At 37.1% G+C, this 24,910-nt stretch overlaps 1 protein-coding gene across 3 annotated transcripts in view; it reads right to left on the bottom strand.

The window, feature by feature from the left end:
• LOC107567976 (activin receptor type-1C-like) overlaps nt 1–24,910 on the bottom strand; it is a 47,445-nt gene that overhangs the window by 11,622 nt on the left and 10,913 nt on the right. For 2 of the 3 annotated variants that reach the window (XM_016253798.1, XM_016253799.1), the window contains exons 2-4: nt 18,171–18,401; nt 5,718–5,960; nt 5,357–5,587 (exon numbers count right to left, since the gene is read on the bottom strand). In XM_016253798.1, the coding sequence (XP_016109284.1) occupies nt 5,357–5,587; nt 5,718–5,960; nt 18,171–18,401 (705 nt within the window). The remainder of the gene's footprint in view (nt 1–5,356; nt 5,588–5,717; nt 5,961–18,170; nt 18,402–24,910) is intronic. The other variant, XM_016253801.1, reaches the window with a different exon arrangement.

Genomic DNA, 24,910 nt, shown 5'->3' with positions numbered 1-24,910 from the left:
AGATAGATAGATAGATAGATAGATAGATAGATAGATAGACGACATCCAAACACATTTAAGGTTATTTGAAACCTATGTATGCCAAAAGTTCTTAGAAATGTACTCTTTGTGTTCATGTTGGTTTCTTAACTTTTAAAAAAAACTTGAAATTTAATTTAGTTTTGATGTACTGTAATAACTCAAAAATGTAATGAAATATTTTCCTGACACCTGTACATATGACTGTACACGTAATAATACTTTACCTGTTCATAATCATTAGCATTATCATTTCACAAATGTATTTCAAATATACAGGTGCAATCAAAATTATTCAACCCCCAAGAGACTGTAATACTTTAGAAATGCAAACTTTTCAGAAGATCTAGAATTTTATAAAAAAGTGATAGTCAATATATATTGTAATATTTTTTTTAGGTTTTTTATTTTTTAATAACACAGCTATGTCATAGTTATTCAACCCCTGTGCAACATTCCTGTTTTTAAGTGACTAATTTTAATGGTAGGAAAACAAAATTGTCAAAATTGTCTTGAAACAGAATTACAGTAGCTTGAGCTGTTATACATACTGTACATAACTTTAGCACATGCTTCGGCTAAGTTTGAGTAGCAAATATCGCAAGCCAACAGAGCACTCACAAAACCTATAGAGAATAAATAGTTTTATTACATTAGAAAATCTAAGGCTACATGAAGATTTCTAAGTCATTAAAAGTTCCTAGAGACACAGCTGGCAGCCTTATTCCTAAGCTTAAAATGTGTTGTACCAAAAAAACATTTGAGGGTGTTGAAGAAAAAGCACAATATCATTAAATGTTTGATCAGAGCAACTGAGAAAAACCTGCAATGTATTGCCAAAGGCTTGCAAGGTGACCTGAAGAAAGGAGAGAAAAAAAACATTCCAATGCTGAAGAACACTAGACGAGTAGAGCCTTCATGTCAGGGCATCTTGCCAAATACCACTCTTGACCAAGAAGAACATAAAAGGTGATGATAGAAATATGATAGACCTTTAGAGTTCTGGAAGAATTATTTATGGAGTGATGTGACCAAACTGGAACATTTTGGACCATGGATAAGCAGTCTGGTGCAAAAAAAGCTAAGCTTATAAGCAATAAAATCGTCATCCTCATGACATCCTCAAATATGGAAGGGGACCTGTATTGTTATGGGGGTGTTTTACTGTTGCCGGAAGTGAAGATCTTGACTGTATGAAGTACAGTCTGTACATCATGGATTATTTGAAGTATCATGCCATTTTGGCAAAAGATTGTGATGCCTTCGGTGCAGAGACTGATGCTTGATAATCAATGGACTTTTCTTGCAGGACAGCCTTCCAAAAGTATATTGTACATCCAAATCTATTTATGCTTGGTTCAGGGATCAGTCATAGAATGTTCTTGAGTAGCCTGTTCAGTCTTTAGATTTTAATCTCAGCAAAAATATTTTGTGAAATTTGAAGCAAGCAGTGGTAATGTGAAAACCAAAAATCAGTGATCTGGAAGCTTTTTCAAGTGAGTAATGGCCAAGATTGTGACAGAAGCCTCTATAACATCCAATAAACACTGCTTGTAAGTGCTTAAAGAATAAAAGATTCTGCACCAAATTTGACTTTTGGGGGTTGAATAATTTTGTACATTAATGTTTAGCGCACGTTTTTGTTTTAGTTTGTTGTTGTTATCAGGTTTTTTTTTCTTTATTAATCAACTTTATGTTCTAAGAATCACTCAAATGTGTGTTAATAAACTTTCTCTAATAGTTTACTGATGCATTTGTTTGTTTGTTTGTTTTTTGCATAAAATCTAATTTTGATTACAACAATATATATATATATGTATGTTTTTATATATTTCCCTCCTGGTGAAATAACCTGCCCAACTCAATCCGAGGAGCTGAGTCCTTACCCATCTTCAAGAAACGACTAAAAACACATCTGTTCCACCTTTATTTGACCCTCTAACTCTAGCACGTTCTATTCTATTTTAATTCTACTTTATCTATATTTATCTTCTTTTTTTTTTTTAAACACTAGCTTTCTATTTTTTCTATTCCATCTACTTGTTTTTCTTTGTGTGTGTGTGTGTATATGTGTGTGCATAATATATACATATAGATACATATATATACATATACTCAAACTTATTTCAATCATTTAATATTTATATTTTTTCAGCCTTATTTGACTGTTCTATATTTAGTCAGTAGTAACCTGATATTTATCAGTGTTATTTTAATATTATTATAATTGTATTTTTTTATATATATTTTGAGTTGTCATTTTAATTTAAAATTTTAGTAATGTTACATGTAAATATATATATATATATATATATATATATATATATATATATATTCAGTATATATATATATAAATAAATATATATATATATATATATTACTGAATTATTATTATTATTTACTATATATATTGTCTTTCAGGAACACATAATATTTTGAAGATTTTTGAAGTTACCCAACTGACACTATGGGAACACATACGTAACCAAGTCATTCTATTTCATAGGTTCACTTGACGTTGCTTAAGTAGCTGATGCTATGAGAACAGTATACCACAGCACCATAATAGTACGGTAACTGCTGGGTTATCAGCCTGCTACTACACACATATCCTCGCCTGCTACAGCCACCTTGGCAACCAAATAGCTGCTCAGACTTGCTCCACTGGCTTGTATGTTCAGAGTAAACCTTTAATGCCCTAACTGGGCAAAGCCTGTGCAACCTTTCACTCTTCCGAGACTCAAAGGGTGGAGAAGAAAAGGACTGTAATAAAACAGCTTGAGAGCAATACGAAGTCAACGCAACCTTGACTATATATAGAAACATAGGTCAAAACAAGACCTTCACAAAATCAGGAGCAAAATCCATACAGGAAGGGCTCATTAACAAGGCCAGTAAATCTCTCTAAAGGCCAGAGTCTACTGAGAGAAGAGAGAGCCAATAACGTTTTAAGAGTCCAAAACATCCCTGAGGCTGACTCCAATGGCTCGAAACATGCTCTGCAGCAATTGCAGCCAAATCTACCTTGAGAAGTTAGCTGAAGCTGCACCCACAGAGAAAAACTCTTGAAGGAATGCCAGCACTGAACTAACAGACCAGTGAACCAAACCCAACCCTTGCTCTCTGCACCATGAAGCAAAAAGCTGCCACTTAAAGGCACAAAGTTATCTCAGAAGCGAGATTAGAATCAGTCAGAGTGCTCCATTCAGAGGCCAAACCCAAAGATTCAACATCCCTGGACGAGGATGCCATATAGTGCCCCAAGCCTGAGTGCACTATATGGCACAAATGCATCTGGCCTAACTGGAATCTCCCAAGGAAATCCCTCCAGAAGAGACAACAGGTCTGAAAACCAAACCTGGGATGGCCAAAATGGAGCGACTAACAGAAGATGCACTCTGTCTTCCTTCACCCTCAGAAGAACCACTGAGAGCAGCTGTACCGGCAGAAAATGTACAGGTTGGCCCATAGCCACTGTTATGCCAGAGCATCTCTTGCCAGAGGTGATGGAGGGGACAGAACCAAAGAGGGCACTGGGCTGTCAAAGCAACAGATCCACCTCTGCCCTGCCAAATCAGACTCACTACTTAAGAGTGTAGCCTCCACTCTCTGGGCCTCAACCCGTGCTGTGAGAGCAAGTCTTCTCCCAGGTTTAGCCAACCTGAGACATGGACCACCCTCAATAACAGGAAACTTGCACTGTGCCCAGAACAGAACACAACTTGCTAACTTCCACAAGGGATGAGAACGCATTCCCCCTTGACGTTTCAGATACAAGAAAATTGACCAAGGCCAGAAACACAGCCATCTTCTCTAAGCAAATGTATGTGTCAAATGAGATGAATGCCCACACCCCACCCATCTCACCAAAGAGGCATCTGTGATGATTGTCTTGCAACGACAGATTTCACCTAGAATTAGTTGGGTAACAAAGTCCAACAGCACCTGTACGGAATGCCAGCAGGGACTGACTGTTGATCCACCATTAAACGAGCCTCATATTGAGCAGGTCAAATGAAACTCCAGAGGACACTGATGTCATGATACCTAATAGAATGGGATATAAACCCACTTGGATCATCTGCCCGTCCCTGCTCTAAAACGACAGAGGAGAGAATGAACTGCACTGTGCCTTAGACCAGATCCCCTCCTAGAAATAAAAAATATCTGTTACCTCAGCATCAAGTTGCACTTCTGAAGCCTCCACAAATGATGGAGAGCCATCTTCTGCGATTGTGGGGAAATAAACCAATCCACTTCCAAAAGGAAGTTTAAAACACGCACAACCTGGAGCCTCAATGGGCAAGAGCGGAATCCATGGATTCCACTTATATATGCGGAGCCAGGGCCAATCCGAATGAAAGAACACAAAACTGGTAATCTCTGCCCATAAAAGCAAACCTGAGGAACTTCCTGTGTCTCTGGATGATCTGAATACAAAAATATGCATCCTTCAGATGGACGTCACGAACAAATCTCTGGTTTTAATCTAAAAAAGAATTAACTTAATTGTCAAAACTGTTAAACGGCACACTTTTGTGAAGTACAAAAGATGCAAATCCATGATCAGACAAAAACAATCATCCTTCTTCGGTACCAGAAAATGCCGGCAGTAAAAGCAGTATACAGTGATATGTGAAGGTGACTTGACTTGACTTCTATAACCTTGCTGTATGATTAGAAGAACCCAATGAGAAGCCACCATGGCAGAAGTCACCATGCCAAAACAATCTGAGAGAGGATTCAGATGATCCACAGCAGCTGTAACAGCATAGCCAAAAACTCCACTCTGAAAGTCTGGAGCGTCCATAAAGAAGGCTGTGTGCTTGGTAGCCTGCAGCACCAAGTCAGTAGCTTGCCTGAGCTCCTTGATTGCCTCGGCCGTCATCATTTGTCATCTATACCAAAGGGGAAAAAAGCTGTTTTCAGGATCTTAATTAATATTACCCAATGGAGATCCTGTAAGAAAATCAAAAGTCTATAAGGCGAATGTGTGCAAAGGCCAGCCAAGAATCGCTCATCCATCTTGGATTGAGCCTGAGGCTGAGCTACCTCCACAGCATGAGAAACAATGTCGAACAAACTCATTATAGGATAAAGAAGAACATGCTACCTGGCCGCTGACCATAGAGTCAATTATTGAAGCATTGTCGAGTAAACCAATGAAAGGAAATTCCTGTCATGAAATCGTACAAAAATGTTGTAATAGAATAATATGATTACTCATTATGTGGGAATTTCTATGATTATAATGGTCTTATGAAAGAAATGCAAAAAAAATTTGCATTGTTCTTCATGTATTGTCATGCATTCAGACACTAAAATCACACAATGATACCTTTGTTATCAGCAGCGATAAACCCCAGAATATTCTCATGGCGTAGCATGATGGTCTGATAAATCTCAGCCTCACGAAACCAGGAACGCTCATCTCGTGAAGAGAAGATCTTCACAGCGACGTCCTCCCCACTCCATTTGCCCCTCCACACTTCCCCAAAGCGCCCCTTCCCAATACTCTCTTGGAGGACAATAGTTCGAGCAATTGTTCTCTGGACCAATAGGGGCAATCCTAAAAGAATATAACATGCTGTGAGTTGAAGGGTTAACATTTACTGTATATATATATATGTCCATGCTTCTATTCAAAGCTCATATTTGCATAGCCTTTTTTTGTTTTGATAAGCACAGCCAGTTCTTACCTGATCCAGAGCCAGAGGTGTTCATGTCATAGATGAGCTCTTTTAGGCATTTGTCAGTTGACACCAGAGTCTGGTCATCCAGGGATTCCTCTGGATCCTGTTTGTGGGCTTTGATGAGGTTGCACCACAGGTTTTGTACGGCACATATTCCCAGAATGACACCTACACACACCAGGCACGATGGCACAATAATTATGGCTGCTAGTTCCAGTTGACTCCACCCAGACCCCTCAGGCGGTGGCTCTACAGCAATACACACACACACATACACATATGTTGGTCATCTCATGCTATGTTTTTTATACAATGATGATATTTAAATATTGTTTGTTAGATATCTGTTGTTGATTTCAGTAGATGTAAATCAAATCTTGATTTAGTGAGAACCATGTCAAATTAAGTCAGTTTTTGACATGTTTAATTATATTTGGCAGTTTAATTATATTTGGGGTTTTGACAATTTTGGCCAGAGGCCAAAAGACACCACAATTCTAATAATTAGAAAAAAATTGACAGCCAAATCTTATAAGGGACATTCCATACCGTATCCATCCCTCATATGAAACAATACTCCAGCATTTTGGAAATATGTGAAATGATTCCATTTTAAACACGTATGCAGACCTAATTTGTTTAATAATTTGGGAGGGAAATAGCCAGTTCTTATAGGGGACATCAAATACTGTATACTTGTGGCTTGTGGCTAGCCTTGGTGGCTAGTTCCTGTAATTGTCTTGCTATAACTACCAGGTGCGAAAGCCCCTTTAGAGTACAAATATTATAGAGAAAATATTGAATTAATTTGTATGTTACTAGCTGAATTTGGGTATGTAGTGGATGTGTTGTAGTTTACATTAATTTTAAGGTTTCCAAACATAGTTATAGATAAATCCTTGTAAATCCTGTCTCTCTTTGTTTCAGTCACTGCTGTTGCACCCGGAGGTGCTAAGTACTTTTTATGGCAGTAAAATGCAAAATTCATAGGAATTAGTTATGAGATGGATTAAAGGCAGAAACCACATATGGAGCAATGAGAAGTCCTGTCCTTCCTGGGTTTGGTGATAAGGGTTGTCTTCTTGCCCTCTAAAAGGTGTCTGCCAGTTGCCAATTTCAGTCAGGTTTCACGCCCCACCATAGCACAGAAACTGCACTTGTTAAAATTACAAATGACTTGCTTCTTGCGTCAGACCAAGGCTGTGTCTCATTGCTAGTTTTACTTGATCTTAGTGCTGCATTCGATACTATAGATCATGACATACTGATAGATCGATTACAAAACTATACAGGTATCCAAGGGCAGGCTTTAAGATGGTTTAGATCCTACCTGTCCGATCGCTACCACCTTGTTCATTTAAATGGGGAGTCATCTCAATTATCACCAGTAAAACATGGGGTGCCACAAGGATCTGTCCTAGGTCTTCTGCTATTTTCGATATACATGTTGCCCCTTGGTAATATTATTAGAAAATACGGGATAAGTTTCCACTTTTATGCTGAGGCTACTCAACTATAAATCTCAACAAGACGAGATGAAACTTCTAAATTATCTAAGCTAACAGAGTGTGTTAAAAATGTAAAAGATTGGATGACCAATAATTTTCTCCTATTAAATTCGGATAAGACAGAGATATTACTTATTGGACTAAAATACAGTACACAGAATCTCTTGGATTACAATTTGCAACTAGACGGATGCACGGTTACCTCCTCTACAGTCAAAAGTCTGGGTGTTATATTAGATAGCAACTTGTCTTTTGAAAATCATATTTCCCATGTTACAAAAACAGCATTCTTCCATCTTAGAAACATTGCCAAGTTACGAAACATGATACCTGTTTCTGATGCAGAAATGCTAGTTCATGCATTCATGACCTCTAGACTGGACTATTGTAATGCACTTCTAGGTGGTTGTCCTGCATCTTCAATTAACAAGCTACAGGTAGTCCAAAATGCAGTGGCTAGAGTCCTTACCGGGTCAAGAAAATATGATCATATTACCCCAATTTTACAATCTCTACTCTGGCTACCTATTAACGTTCTGTAAGGCCCTTAATGGGTTAGCTCATGCGTACCTAAGTAGTCTTCTACCACGCCACAATCCATCACTCTCCCTAAGGTCACAAAACTCTGGACTTTTGGTAGTACCTAGGATAGCAAAGTCCACTAAAGGAGGAAGAGCTTTTTCGCATTTGGCTCCCAAACTCTGGAATAGCCTTCCTGATAACGTTCGGGGTTCAGACACACTCTCTCTTTTTAAATCCATATTAAAGACACATTTCTTTGGCCAAGCATTCAAATAATGCATCTCATAATCTTGTACTGCGGTTATATCTGATCAAATGCACATTATTATTTTTTAACTTGGGTTAAACAAATAAATTTTGCTTGGTTGGAACAGCAGCTACGCTAATTATGTCTCTATTTGTTTCTCTGTGTATATATTGTAGAAACGTAACTTTCTGTAAAGTTGCTTTGCAACGATTTGTATCGTGAAAAGCACTATTCAAATAAACTTGAATTGAAAAACTTGAATTGTCGTAGCACCTTTATCTGATGGAGTTGGACATTTATTTATGCAAGTCCACAGATATTTAAACCATGAGACTTAAAAAATTGGTCACCGTGATGATTTAAGAAAATGTATATATGTAACAAAGTTCAAGATTTAGGGAAGACAAGGCAGGAAAGATTCATTGATTTTAATGGAACTTTCTAGGATCGCAATAAACTGAAATGAGTGACAGCTTTCCAGTGATTATAAAGGGAGTTTTCTTGGCTATATATAATCCATTTACAATCTGAATAAAAGTTTTTCATACTGCTAAGAGCACCAACATGCTGTAAGTTTTGAGAGTCAAAATAGATGTGCATGAAGGCTAAAGCACCCTCACTAATTTCAGAAGCACCATCAGTGATTGATTGGGCCTGATGCTCCCAAAGCTATACATATATTTGTATTATTTTACATTAGATGTAAATGGTTGCATATATGTGACCCTGGACCACAAAACCAGTCATAAGGGTCGATTTTTCGAAATTGAGATTTATACATCATCTGAAAGCTGAATAAATAAGCTGTATGATGTATGGTTTGTTATGATAGGACAGCGATACAACCATTTCAAAATCTGGAATCTGAGGGTGCAAAAAAATCTAAATATTGAGAAAATCGCCTTTAAAGTTGTCCAAATTAAGTTCTTAGCAATGCATATTACTAATAAAAAATAAAGTTTTGATCTTTACTGATCTTTACTTTATGTCCTAATGATTTTTGGCATAAAAGAAAAATCAATAATTTTGACCCATACAATATATTTTTGGCTATTGCTACAAATATACCCCAGCGACTTAAGACTGGTTTTGTGGTCCAGGGTCACATATGGGTTGCGTCAATTTAAAAAGGTTGCTCTTAAAGTTTGAAAGCCATTATGCTTGTCCACCAGGATCCAATCAAAATGACCAAATCAAATCCTTTCTCCACTTTTGCAGTCTGAGAGGGGCCTGGAATTTGTTAGTCATTGCACAGTCTATCAGATAGAAAGACAGACAAGCCAATATAAAAAAGATTATAAATAAATATTTTTGACAGCTTTGGCAAAAGCTCCCTATGTCCAATCCATCCCAGACCACTATGACCTCGACTGAACACACCCTCAGCTTGAGTGTCAGAGGCTCAGGAGAGAAAAGTTAGACAACTGGTTGTGAAATGGACTGTATACGAAATCTGAACTCTTTCGAGTCAGGCCAAATAGGGAATGACACTGATCATCATCTAAACCTCTGCATCTCAGCACAACGGAATTTATTCAAATCACAAGCTCACACTCAACACTTAATTTTATTAGTAAGACTCTGAAATAAATTATTAGTTAGAAACACGTTCCTTGCAGACTGAGGTGTGAGATGCCATCAACAATAAGAATCAGAGATAACTTTTAGCTGCTGTCTTTGAGACACAGAGTGGGTGAGAATACCATCACAAATACCTGGTAGTTTTCAGCAAAAACATGTCTATAGAATGAGAATTTTTATATATTGGGTCAAAACTTTCTGTCACAAATGCATTACTATTAATACTATAAGCAACTATGCAGACTATGTGAGCTTTAATTGAGTCTTTGAAAAAGTTGAGTTTTTGAAATTGGCCAGTGGGCCATGACCTGCCCACATGTGTACAGGGTCACCAGTGACAAGAACTAGAGTAAGGCATTTCGAAACACATTTTCCCTTTTGCCTCCCTGTTTACTAAAACAGCCAGTAAGTCAGTCGACTTGGGAAACAAAATGGCTATTAGCCAATGAAGGAAACTTCATAGAGTCTCTGTAGAGATAAATAGAGAGCAGCACATATTTCAGAAAGGTGCATTTCATAGATGAGCTCAGCTGCCTGTAGGATTAATAAACACTGGACAGTTTCAAAAACAAATTCATACAGAGCTTTAAAGATTCAGCAATTCATAACCATCATATTGATATTTAGTGGTTTCTGCTAAGGAAAGAAAGAATCAATATTACTATTGCTCATACTTTAGGTCCTTTCACAACCAAACGCAATGTAAAACAGCACAACAAATCAATGCTGAATTATATATTCACAAGTATATACTTTTATATAAACTTGAAATATAAAGTGAAAAGCACTGAGCTATCAGTTCATGTTATAAGGTCTACTATACTGTATCTTGTTCTCGTCAAGAACCACTCACATGAAATAAAAATGGTAACACTTTACAATAAGTTTCATACTTTAGTTAACATGAACTAAGCATGAACAATACTTCTACAGTGTTTATTAATCTTATATAATGTTAATTTTATTGTTAATTAATGCATTATTAAAATCAAAGGCTCTGCTTGTTAACATTAGTTAATGCACTGTGAATTAACATGAACTAACAAAGAACGACTGTATTTTCATTAGCTAACATTAACAAAGATGAATAAATACTGCAATAAATGTATTGTTCATGTTAGTTAATACATTAACTAACATTAGCTAATGAACCTTATTGTAAAGTGTTACCATAAAAATAACTAAATAAGTACATTGGCTGAGCAAATAAATATGATAATCAATAGTACAAAAAATTACCAACAATTTCCACTTTGAGAGCATGCTCTCTTTGTCATTCTTGCTCTCTCTCTCTACACCTAATTACCATAATTCAGAGGTCCACTGTCAATTATTCCTTACATATTTTTTCTTATACAAAAGTAAACTAATGGTCTTATTTGAGTGTTGATATTTCATCTATTAGTACTGGGAGTTTTCATTGGTTGTATCACTCTGCCTGTATGTGGTTGCATTTATGTCTAGTATGCATTTATGTCATCAGTTACTGAGCATTTCTCTGCATTATTCACAAAGAATTCTTATTGTCCAAAATGTTGAAAATTAGAATCTCTATCACCATGACGGATGAAAAACTTTGATGACATCATTCTGCACTTCAACTTCTCATCAGATTTTCTATGTGCGGGCCTGTGATAGACTGGTCATCTCATCTGTACCGGAAGTTTTCCCGGCCTGTGGCCCGAGATGCTGGGATACGTTCCAGCATCTCCACGACCCTAGAGAGGACAAGTTTAGAGAATGGATGGATGGATAGAGCTCTATATGGTTAGGATTAGAGCTAAAGTTTGTAGGAAGGTAGATTCCCAGGAACATTGGTCACCCATCATACAAAGGAAATAGGGGATAGTGAAAGCATGCACACAGTGTGCTCCAGTACAGAGGTCACATGTGTTAGTTGGTGCAGACTACAAAACATATCCAACCCATTTGGTTTCTAAACAAAATGTTGTATTTTTAAGAATTATAGAAGGGATCAAGCATCTCAAAAAGTTAGAAAACCTTTACATTATAAACAGCACTGACAAACTGAGGTAAGGAAACTACACTGGAGCCATGCGGCAACATAAACTACAAGCTTTTCAAACTGCACATCATCACCATTACTATTATCTTATTGCTGTAGTAACAGCTTCATGATGTTTATATGATGTAAACTAAACACTATTGGCTATTTAAAAAATGAATTTTTCACATACAGCATCTGACTATCTTCCCTGTGATCATAATCTTTGTCCAAACAAGTCTGCAAGTTGCTATTTTAGGTGCCTGTTTACTTGAGCACCTCTTAGCTCTAGGATGGCCCTGCTGCTGAACTGATAAGGTAAAGTAGGCATTGATGTGTCTTTGCAGAGATGGTCTTATGTAAATATGTACCAGTTTGGCATCACAATGTGGAGGAAATAAAAACAAGTCATTATGAAAGATTCATATGCAATATGCAGTTTCATATGCAAATGCTTATTTTGCAGAAAGGAAAGGGTCTGAAACTACAGACCCTTTCCTTTCTGCAAAATAAGCATTTGCATATGAAACTGCATATTGCATATGAATCTTTATATATATATATATTAGGGTGACCATACGTGTAATTTTCCAAGGACATGTCCTGGCCAGGATTTGTTTTGGCTTTGTTTACCTGTTTTCATGCTTGCTGAAGGTAATGATCGAAAAGTAGTTTGACCAATAACATGCAAGCATTGTACATAATGGACCAATCATGGTGTGTGAGAAGGTGGGATCTACGGTCAAAGTGATGCAATTACGCGTGCATATTAAGTGGGTTCGACTTAAAAGCAGCGCGGCTCAGATCGATCAGTGTTTGACATCAAAGTACCTCGAGAGCGTTTCGAAAGCATAACCGTCTGGTACTTTGATGTCATACACCGATCGGTCTGCACACTCAAACAAAGCCAAAACCTAGATATAGGTATGGTCGCCCTAATATATATATATATATATCACAGTGACCTCTTATTTGTGTTAAATATGTCTTAAACCTGCCTAAAACAGCATATTATTCTGTTCAGAATTCATTGGCTATCAGAAACGACAGTCATTTGCAAACTCTGATGCAACTGGATCGGTCTACTGTCGATCAAAGAGAGGCTGCCTCATCCTGGGTGCTAGTTGGCTATCGCTGCTTATTGTCACCTCATAGATCCAGCTATTGGTTCAAATAAGGTGTCAATCAAAAGGGCAGAGGTCAGTGGCCATTTTGACTTCAATGGTCCGGTTTTGTTTACATGCAAAAACAAGCTATACTTCAAGAATGTGCCGAGGATTTGAGCGCTCGTCGGCTAATATGAAATGATACTACTAGATTCCGTGGATGTTTATCAACATATAAATGTGTTATGGACTAAATATTTCACTGAATTTGATAGTCTGGACCCTTTACAGTGTAACTACACCATTTTTGTTGGAATGTAATGAACTAGTGGACTAACAAGAGGCTTCATAGGTGGGTTCGTTCAGTTTTGTTATTGTTTGTCGCCCTAATATATATATATATATATCACAGTGACCTCTTATTTGTGTTAAATATGTCTTAAACCTGCCTAAAACAGCATATTATTCTGTTCAGAATTCATTGGCTATCAGAAACGACAGTCATTTGCAAACTCTGATGCAATTGGATCGGTCTACTGTCGATCAAAGAGAGGCTGCCTCATCCTTCATCCTGGATGCTAGTTGGCTATCGTTGCCTGTAAACACCTCATAGATTCAGCTATTGGTTCAAATAAGGTGTCAATCAAAAGGGCAGAGGTCAGTGGCCATTTTGACTTCAATGGTCCGGTTTTGTTTACATGCAAAAACAAGCTATACTTCAAGAATGTGCCGAGGATTTGAGCGCTCGTCGGCTAATATGAAATGATACTACTAGATTCCGTGGATGTTTATCAACATATAAATGTGTTATGGACTAAATATTTCACTGAATTTGATAGTCTGGACCCTTTACAGTGTAACTACACCATTTTTGTTGGAATGTAATGAACTAGTGGACTAAGGCTTCATAGGTGAGTTCCTTCAGTTTTGTTATTGTTTATTTGGTTGTTGTTGGTCTGACAAAGACAATGATTGTACCTGCTGTGTTGATTGTATCTTAAAATGAATCACAAGAATCTCAGCTTTCCAAAAGTATATGACACGTTTACCTTTTTGTGTGTGTGTGTGTGTGTTTCACGAAGTTAACCCTCAAAGTATGCAGTGTGAGATCTCTAACAGCGGCACACTGGATCTCTAACAGGTTAATCTTTTACAACCCTTGATTTATATTATATTATAAACTGCATGTCTCACACTGAGTGACATTACACATATGCAAACAACTATATTCTGGACCAGTTTCGGTAGTGCCACCAAATGCTCTCTATGTCTAACAAAGAAATGGGCAATTCTGGTCCTGAAGAAAATGTAAGCAAAATCTTGAGGACTGCTTGAAAATTAAAGGTGTGTTTGATTAGGGATGGAGCTAAACTTTGCAGGACCATCCCTGACATGTGAACCCAAGCTTATATTATTTATAAATAAAAAAAATAAATCGATTGGTCAGTGTGTTGTCATCACCATAACGGCACACTCACTAAAGAATTTTTATTTTTTTTTAGATTTGTTCGGTATGAGTAAATCCAAAGGAATACAGTGTTTAAAATGTTCAGATATTCATAATTTTCAACGAGAAACATGTTTGTGTCGACATTTCTACAAAAATATATTACATTGCTTCTTAGATGTTTTGGGACATTTTCAAAGCGAAAAGTCCAGTAAGTGGGACTAAAAATTGGTGCAGTTTTCACATCTTTCAAAACCTGATCTCATTCTTTCATTACAGTTATTACAGTTAACACTTATTTTGTACTGTGAAACTCTTTGTGATACTTTGTGATTTTGTTTTGTACTAATGCAATTAAAAACATACTGAAATGTTTGAAAAATTTAATTTTAATGATCTGTTGTGAGATGAGTACTAAGATTATTAAAAATTTACAACTTGCTTGTGAAAACTGCATCAAAACAACCTTTAAATAGTATGTAAATAAACAACCTTTATTCAAATGTTTTTCCATCTCCTCTATTATTTTAGAGGCTTTCAGATCTTATGCAAGCCCTAAAGATGCAGTAGTTGCAGTAACCATGGTAACAGTAATTGTAGTTCTGTGCCCTGTGATGTTACAGATGCTGTGTGTCATATTTTCAACAGGGCCTTACGTTTCACAATGCTTGACTTACAACCTGATGAACTCCAGCACCAATAAGTGTGAAAATGTATTTGCACAACAACAGAGGCAGAACATACACTGTCCATTGGCCAAGACTGTAATAGTTTAATGGAAAATCAAAATTTTAGCCAATACTTTCATTGGAAGAAACACAAGCAACGTCTTATGCACAGGCAGATAATGGAAATGAACCTTTACTAATAAATTTGTATAAAATTCATTTGAATGTTTACCATAATCTGGAATAACTCCTAAAAGACAGAATTATGGGAATATTATTTTTCAAAATAAATGTATAATATATAATATCTTTAAGAACATAAGTGACCGATTTAGATTTTAGCTACAAGATATGATGTCACACTTCTGTATTAAATAAATCACAAATTATAAATGATTATCTATGTGCATCATTTTAAAAAAAAGTGCCCTCATAATCTTTTATCACAAAGCATGATCATCCCCTTTCACCAATATCTTCTGCAAACTCTTCTTTGATGACCTGTGCAAGTGCTGGGCAACTTGACACTCACATGAGAGCGCAGCAATTAGCAAACACAACAACAATCGAGTTGCACCCTGACATTTTTTTGTGTTTAAGGAGCAGTTTCATTCATATTTTGTCACAATAGGAAAGAAAACATGACTGCAATTTCCGTTTAACCAACATTCAATAATTAACAAAGGCCATTAGATACTTTCACACATTAAATGCAGTAAATTACTGCAAAATTGTCAGACTGACTTTTCAGCAGATCTGGCTAATGTAGAGGCAGGTGGGGCAGTGCCCCATCATATTTGAATTTACTTGAAAACATAGACCTCTAAACTGAATCAGACCACCAAAGGGAGCCCTCTCCCGAGTACTGAACTGTTAGTTTCTTCGTTGGTTACTTCCTGTGTGGCAACTTATTTAAACCATTCATTCATTCATTCATTCATTGTGAAGTACTGCCTTACCGAGTGTTTTTCTAAGTGTATTTTGCCCTATTGTTATGACCCTTGTGCCTGCCTTGCTTGTCTACTGCTTGTTGGATTACTGCTTTGTTTGTTTGGTTGGACTGATCTCACGTTTGTACAAAATCTCATCATCTACGATATTGTCTTGTGATTTGGATTTGCTCACTGAGTGCTATTAAACTTCTAGCATTTGGATCTCACGCTGCCTCCATGTCGTCAACATCACCATCATCACAGAATACTTCGCACATGCATGGATACATGGAATACATGGATTCAGCAGAAGTATCTCAACTGCAAGCGGCATTCACCTATAAGAGTGAGATACTCTAGGGTTTATTTATTTCCTTTTTATTCCAGGTTTATTTGACAGGGACCAGGGACATGCACAGACATTTTGAGGGGCAGGGGATCAAGTGGAAAAAAGGGCACCTCTCATATTTATTAAATTTTTTTCCTAAACCAAAATGTTAAATATATTAGGGGTGTATGATATTGACAAAAAATATATATTTTCTGGGATTTTATCGAAAACGATAATTAGACAGCATTTTGCTGAGTGTGTTATTGTGCTGATATTTGATAAGGTTGATAAGGACTACCGTGGACAGCTGACTCCTAAAGTTTTTGATATTCTGAGCAGTGATCAATTCACAGCAGTGATAGAAATTAAATAGATTTTAAATGACCTTTTATGAGCATTTTTACCTTTATAAAGCCATTTTTTCTAAAAGTGTGCATCATCTTTTCAGTCAAATTCTTAACTTGAATCAGTCAATTAATATTATAAGTAATTTGGGCTGCTACCAAGCAAATTAAATCAGTTTTGACAAAATTAATCTTTGCAGAGGAACCACAGAAGCTGCATTAGAAGGGGCATTTTGATGCATTTACACACTGTTTAATGCAGGACGTGAATAATGTTTTAACCTGCAGTTACAAATGCATTAATACTGTTTTGATTTTTTTAAACATAAAATGTTGAATACTGATTGTTAAAAAAAAAATTTTTTTAATGAAAATCTATTTTAAAAGGGTCCTATTATGCTCTTTTACAAAGTCTTGATTTTGTTTTGGGGGTGTACTAGAACATGCTCTCATGCTTGGTGGTTCGAAAAACGCATTATTTTTCACATAATTTACATTATTAAAATACCTTTCTCCCCATCCTGGCACAAACGGCTCGATTAGTTCCGGCTTTGATGAAGGTCCGCCTTCCGAAAAACAAAATGTGTTGTGATTGGTTAACTGTCCCAGTGCGTTGTGATTGGCGAACAGCTTAGATGGTGTTTCAGTACTGCCACGCCCCCTTGCTCTGTCTTTCAACAAAAGCTTTTGGCGAATTTTGCCAAGGCTTGTCAGTCTGTGCTCGATCTGAAACCCCTAGCGAACTTCCAGCCGGCCTGCTCCAGCTCCTGCAAATCCCGCATCGACCCTGCATCTAACGGTTACACCACCATCATGGTAATCGACTGATCTCACGTTTACACAAAATCTACTTGTCTCTTCATCTACGATATTGTCTTGTGATTTGTATTTGCTTGCTGAGTGCTATATTAAACTTCTAGCATTTGGATCTCATGTTAACTCTGCTTCTATGTCGTCATATACAGTGTGTACATGTGTATATATATATATTTATTTATAAATGTGTGTGTGATATACATATAAATGTGTGTGTGTGTGATGAAAATCTGATGAGCTGAAGCGCAGAATGATGTCATTAAAATTGTTGATCCATAGATAGCCTACTGTCTCACTATCTTAGACAACAGCTCACTGTCCTAACTTCCAATTTAAAACTTTTAGCCTTTGGCAATCTTTTGTGGGAATGACATTATCAGTGTCATTTCAATTCAAATATCAGCCAATAGTTCACCCAATGAAAACCTCATAATTCAGAACCACCATCTGAATACTGGAGTCCCCGAATGTAGTTATGATGTTTTGTGGCTATGCTACATTGAAATTGAAATTAATCTTTTAAAAAGTTTTGTTAATTTTTTTTTTTTCTGAAATGGTCAGGCAGAAAGGATTGCCTTTGCTGACCTTTACTCTGGTGCACTAATCTCAAGCCAGCAGTCCCGTGTGATGACCTGTTAGATAGCTGCTCAGACGATTTCAACTGCCTTGCTAGGACATACACAGTATAAATAACTTTCGGCTATCCGCTAGTGACCCAGCCAACCTTGTTATGTCATGTTGGTGGAAGAAGAGGATAAACACATCAAATGTGTGAGACCAAGACATGATGGTTTTAAGACGTTGCTGGTTTCCATTTACTGAGCAGAAAAGATTTGTTATTCTGCACACAAAAGCCTTACAGTCAAAACAAAACTGTTAATAACGCTTAATTCTATATAGCATTCTTTAGAACCAGACAGTTTCAGAATGAGATTCAAATGGCCTGTCATACCTGGACTGAGGTGCAGCGTCTCATTGTTGCAGAAGTCTGTAAAGCAGCAGTTGCGTTTGGAGACGTTTCGGGAGCTGTAGCAGAACACCTGACCCTTGAGCTCTGATGGGGACACGCAAGACTTCACTGCCTCCTCCTTCCCATTTATGAGCATTACTGAGTTCCAACATGCTCCTTCTGCCTCCGTCTCACAGGTGTGGTTTACACACAAGTGACACACACACTTTAAGGCTGAGAAAAAAAGATTAACAGATTGATATTTGCCATATATATATATATATATATATATATCCTGTTATTAGGATAAAAGTCCTAAGGCACAGTAAAAACAATTATATGTAACCATTGTTGAATGAAATTAATGTATTGTCAAGGTATTGTATTTTCCAGCAGTGAAACAATAAGTCCTAAATACCATGTGGTGTACCATGTCTAATTCAATTCCTGAATTTGAAGTAAGTGAAACAGGATGGACTTTTTTTTTTTTTTTTATGAGAATGAAAATTGAGAAATATAAATGCAATGTAATTAATTTAGTCATAAATAATATATTAATTAAAATGTTTTGCAGCAATTTAAAAACAGTAATTTTACTATATTTTTTTAATATATATTTATATATAATTATTACATTTTATTTTATGGACCATGGTGGAAGAACACTTAATTTCCCAGAATACTCTTAATTTATTCAATATTGAAAAGATGTCAATTATTATTATTATATCATTCATATAAAATATAATATATAAAATCAAGTCATTTTGTGTTGTATGGCTAAATTAAATCCTGCATTGATAGACATATTTCTTTTTCTATACTGTCAAAACAAGCAACATAACTATGTCTATATCAGGGAATAAATGTTTTGTCACACAACATGTTGACCAGATAAATGGTCCACTTCAGCTGCAATCTTTTTTGGATCAGGCACTTCAATATGGCCATGGTTGATGTTGTGAGTAACGTACAAAACAGATTTAAGAAACAGTGTGGATTTATTAAATCTACAGAAAAGGACAGGTTTGTTTGTTTGTTTGTTTATTTATTTAAATTGTATTTATTTATTTATTTATTTTTACCATTTTAAACTGTTTTAAACAATTTACAGGTTGTTTGTAAAAACAGATTTACCTAACCTTATCACCCCATCACTGAGCAGATCCCACCAGTCTTCAAGTCTTTACACTGGCTTCCAGTTACATTAAGATTTGATTTTAAATCATTAAAACTTGTTTATAAATCACATAATGGCCAAGCACCTTAAAAATATGCACACTGAATAGAAACCTAGAAGACCACTCAGATCATTAGGATCAAGTCAATTAGAACTACCAAGCCAACACTCAAAGACAGGTAAGTCCGCTTTTAGCTATTATGCCAACTGCAGTTGGAACCAGCTTCCAGAATAGCTCAGATGTGCTAAAACAGTAGCCACATTTAAATCCAGACTCAAAACACATCTATTTAGTTGTGCATTTACTCAATGAGCCCTGTGCTATGTCCGACTAATTGCACTGTAATTTATGTAACCTCTTTTTATTCTTAACTGTTTTAATACATTTTAAATACATTTTAAATGATTTTTATTCTTTGCTTTTATTATTTTTATTTATTATGCTATTTGTATTTCTCTGTTGTTTTTATTTTATGATTACTTTAATCCCGTTTTATGTAAAGCACTTTTAATTACCAATGTGTAAGAAATGTGCTACATAAATAAACTTGCCTTGCCTAAATGTTTAAATTTTTGCTGTATTTTTTTAGCAGGATCTTTTTTTTTTTTTTATGTAGGGTCTAGCCTGTTTGCCATGTACCTAGCTAGGACTACCACAATGAATGCATATATTGACTTTAAGACATATATTGTCACTTTAAGATGCAGTACGCTGATGATTCAGCATTTTTCCTTTAACAGTTTAGTATTCATAGGATGCAGTTCACAGCACATGCACACACTTCACTAGTGTACTGCCGTTGGACTTTTGGGGCATTCAAGTCATGTCGGATAGATCGTATTTATGTGTTGAATGCACATGAACGCCACCACAAAGTAATTTTTACGAGTGGGAAACTGAACATTTTCTTTAAGCCCTAAGTTTCCGAGTTGGGGAAACTCAGTGAGAAAGCCAAAGACTAGAGATATGCAGTGTCTGTATTGACGGTAAATTTGTTGAAATGAATAAAATATTATATTATTGTATAATTACCTTAGAATATACACTGAACAAAATTATAAACGCAACACTTTTGTTTTTGCCCCCATTTTTCATGAGCTGAACTCAAAGATCTAAGACTTTTTATATGTACACAAAAGGCCTATTTCTCTCAAATATTGTTCACAAATCTGTCTAAATCTGTGTTCGTGAGCACTTCTCCTTTGCTGAGATAATCCATCCACCTCACAGGTGTGGCATATCAAGATGCTGATTAGACAGCATGATTATTGCACAGGTGTGCCTTAGGCTGGCCACAATAAAAGGCCACTCTAAAATGTGGTTTTATCACACAGCACAATGAAACAGATGTCGCAAGTTTTGAGGGAGCGTGCAATTGGCATGCTGACTGCAGGATGCACTGTCCACCAGAGCTGTTGTCCGTGAATTTAATGTTCATTTCTCTACCATAAGCCGTCTCCAAAGGCGTTTCAGAGAATTTGGCAGTACATCCAACTGGCCTCACAACCGCAGACCACGTTTAACCACACGAGCCCAGGACCTCCACATCCAACATCTTCACCTCCAAGATCGTCTGAGACCAGCCACAACATTCCACTGGCCACAATCGACAACCTGATCAACTCTATGCGAAGGAGATGTGTTGCACTTCATGAGGCAAATGGTGGTCACACCAGATACTGACTGGTTTTCGGTTTTGTTCAGTGTATGATGATTCTGTTTACATCACCTTCATAAATTGAATAAAAACTGAAAAAAGCAGAAACACTTTGATGCACATTCTTTGTTCATAATTTTGTAGATGTAGTGTTAAAAAAAACTGTTGAATTTTATGTAGAAAAGTTAAATCGTTAAATTTCAGTTTCCGACCAAAGTGACTTGAACGCACCTGACGTAAATACGAACTTCCCAGGAGGACTTGAATGCAGCATCTGAAACATGCAGCGCTCATATTTATTCAATAAAATCATAGCCTTTTGAAGTTTAATCATCACATTAAGCTATATCGCAATTCTTGTCTTTCTGTCCCCAAATTTAAGACATCTTAAAATCATAATTAAGACTTTGTTGTACCATTTAAGACTTTTTTGGCCTTAAATTTGATATATGACTAAATTTAAGACATTGGTGGGATCAAAGTGCATGATATCAGGAGAGTTCAGCTGGACAGAAAGAAAATCACAGTGTCTGAGTCTTAAGTCATTTTTTGAGTCTTCGCTATTGCCTTAATGCAAAAGAAACCAGCGCGTGTATGTTCAAGTAAGCTAGGTATGCACAGATGCTGCTCAATTAGTCTGTATTTAATATATCATGATGACTCACAAGTTCAGTATTTGCATTAAATCTACACAGATTTGGCTTACATTAAATTCCCCAAGAATTTAAAGAGTGAAGAAAAGTAACCCGCCAAATTGGCTAGTGATTTGACAAAGTTACCCCCCACAGCTGATTTTTACGGGCTGATTTGGCGGGTTGGCGGGTGTTAATTTCAAACCCTGCTCTTAACCACTCTGCACTCCACTCTGCCATCAGTGTTGGGCAGTAACACATTACTTAAGTACTAAGTAATGTATTACTGTAATTTGATTTCTTTTTTAGTAAAGGAGTAATTTAACGCATTATAATTTCCAAAATAGTAATTATAGAGTATAGTTCCAAGACCAGGTCACTGTACTGTACCAGGCCTCTGCGTTACATCGTTGCGACAGAATGCAGTGTTTTATCATCTACATTGAAAAAAGCTATTTCTCTTTTTACAAAGTAAGTCTCAGGTCGATGCCTACCTGTCGCACATGCAACTTCATCTACCTAAGACCTACTTTGACTGGTAAGCGCCTACAAGGCAGGTACTAACAATTAACTCAGCATGGAAAGAGAAAAGAAAGCATTCTGTAGCTGGAAAGATAATCATTGTTTTGAGTTTATTTCTGTCAAAGGCAAGAACATTATTGTGTGATGTCAACTATGTGGGGGGGGGGGGGGGGGAAGAAAACCTTTTCACCACAAAAAAACATCCAATTTGTTAAAACGCCTGAAAGGGCAGCACAGCATGGTAAAACATCTCGAAAAAGTACAGAAGAGAGCAATGCATCAACTTCTACTGTCGAGTCCCATTGCCAGTGAATGTCCTTCTCCAGCTTAAACAACAGATCTCAGTGCTCTGTAGCGCCGACCATTGAGCTGGGTCTGTGGGGTCCAAAGTGATTTTCTTAGCCCTTTTCCTCACTCTTGAGGTGTAAAGACCTTGGAGTTTGGGCAGGGGGGAACTAATAATCTTCTCAGCAGTCCTGACTGTCTGTTGTAGTCTCTTGATGTCTCTTGATGTTTGGTATTGGTAGTTGAACCAAACCAAACAGTTATTGATGAACACAGTTGGCAAATGAAGTACAACCTCTGCTGGGCGTTTTAGCAATGGAGTCTATGTGAGTGTCCCACTTCAGGTCCTGAGAGATGGTGGTGCTCAGGAACCTGAATGGCTCTACTGCTGCCACAGTGCTGTTCATGATGGTGAGTAGGGGGAGTTGCAGGGGGTTTCCTCCTGAAGTCCACATTCATCTCCACTGATTTGAGCGTGTTCAGCTTGTTGTGACTACACCAGACAGCCAGCTGTTTTACCTCCTTTCTGTAAGCAGACTCATCTCCGTTGCATATGAGGCCATGGTGTTATCTGCAAATTTCAGGAGCTTGACAGAGGGGTCTTTTTCAGTGCATTTATTCATATACAGGGAGAAGAGCAGTGGGGAGAGCACACATCCCTGAGGAGCACCAGTGCTGATCATGAAAGTCCTGGATGTGAGTTTCCCCAGCTTCACTAGCTGCTGCCTAGCTGTCAGGAAGCTAGTGATCCACTGACAGATTGGGGTGGGCACAGAGAGCTGGGTCAGTTTGTCTGAGAGAAGGTCATGCATGATGTCATCTGCTTCGTGAACACTACCACAGATATGCTGTAGTGATGGGAAGTTCGGATCATTTTACCGACTCGGACCTTTGAGTCTCGTTCAGCAAAATTAACGAATCTTTTTCGAGTCATTTCGTTCATTTTAGAAAAATATAATTAAAATGTTACGTGTTACTTCCCTAACACATCTACTACTTACGCAAACGTTGATCACACTACAAACAATACAAAACTGCTATAAGAAACAGAAAAGATTAATTAATTGTTTACCTGGGTCTTCAGTCTATGATTAGCTCACTTCACCTCTTATCTGACAAGTCTTCGGGTTTGAGTCATTCGTTCATCACATGACAGCCCCATACTCTTTAACCAATGCAGTCTGAGCCGGAAAGAGAATTGATTAGTTCATCTCTCGAGTCTTTCGAATCATTCGTTCGTTTGTCACGTGACGTGACAGCATTGGATAGAGAAATTAGTTAATTTACAAGCTTCCTTACAAATGGGTGCATAGTTATTATTATTATTATAATCATCATTATTATAATTATTATTTACTCTTACAGTGACGTGATGCGTTTCTGGTCTCAAATTGTAGCTTTTTACTTCTTACAGTTTATAAATGTGTGCATTTCTGTCATTATGGTTCTTTTCCATAACACTGAATGTTGTAACAAAGGAAATAAAGAATTGGTTATTATTATTAAGTCACTTTCCGGCTCAGACTGCATTGGGTAAGCTTATGGGTCTGTCACGTGATGTACGAACGACTCGAAAAACCTGAAGACTCGAGAGACGAACTAATCAATTCTCTTTCCGGCTCAGACTGCATAGGTTAAACTTATGGGGCTGTCACGTGATGAACGAATGACTTAAAAATCCTGAAGACTCGAGAGACGAACTAATCAATTCTCTTTCCGGCTCAGACTGCATAGGTTAAACTTATGGGGCTGTCACGTGATGAATGAATGACTCGAAAAACCCGAAGATTAAAAAACTACTTGATTAATTCCAGTACAGAATCTATAGGATGTTGCGGATACGCGACTGAATGAATCACTCCCCGAGACGACTCGTTCTTCCCGAGTCACATTAAAGATTCGTTCAAAATGAACGAATCATTCAAGAATGACCCAGCACTAATATGCTGCACACAGATCGGTTCACCAGCAGCTGACGAGTTTTGTTGAAGATCTGTACAGTATTCTTGAGAAACGGCAATCACTGCTTAGAGACTTATGCCCTATTGGATGCTCAGTCTGACCACACCATCCTCCTTTATTCGGCAGCTGGATTGACTGGTCAACCAGAAGAGCTCATCCTACATACAGTCAGACAAAACCTCCAAGTATTGTAAGCTGCTTTAGTGATGTCACCAGCGCCCAAACTCAAAAACTCATTCAGAATTCATCAAGCCTTCACAGCAGAGTCACTGGGATTAGTCGAGACATACATATTCAATTTACGAGTTAGATTATAAATTAGATTGCAATGCTTTATTGGGTGGTTGCTCTGCGCGCTTAATAAACAAACTCCAGCTGCTCCAAAATGCAGCAGCTAGAGTTCTTACTAGAACCAGGAAGTACAAACATATTAGCCCGTTTCTGTCAACTCTGCACTGGCTCCCTATTGAACATCGTATACATTTTTAAATCTTGCTAATTACT

The sequence above is a fragment of the Sinocyclocheilus grahami genome, unplaced genomic scaffold (genome assembly GCF_001515645.1).
Source record: "Sinocyclocheilus grahami isolate Dianchi unplaced genomic scaffold, SAMN03320097.WGS_v1.1 scaffold1203.1, whole genome shotgun sequence".
In the NCBI taxonomy this organism is placed as follows: domain Eukaryota; kingdom Metazoa; phylum Chordata; class Actinopteri; order Cypriniformes; family Cyprinidae; genus Sinocyclocheilus; species Sinocyclocheilus grahami.
This window is presented reverse-complemented; position numbering and strand designations above follow the sequence as displayed.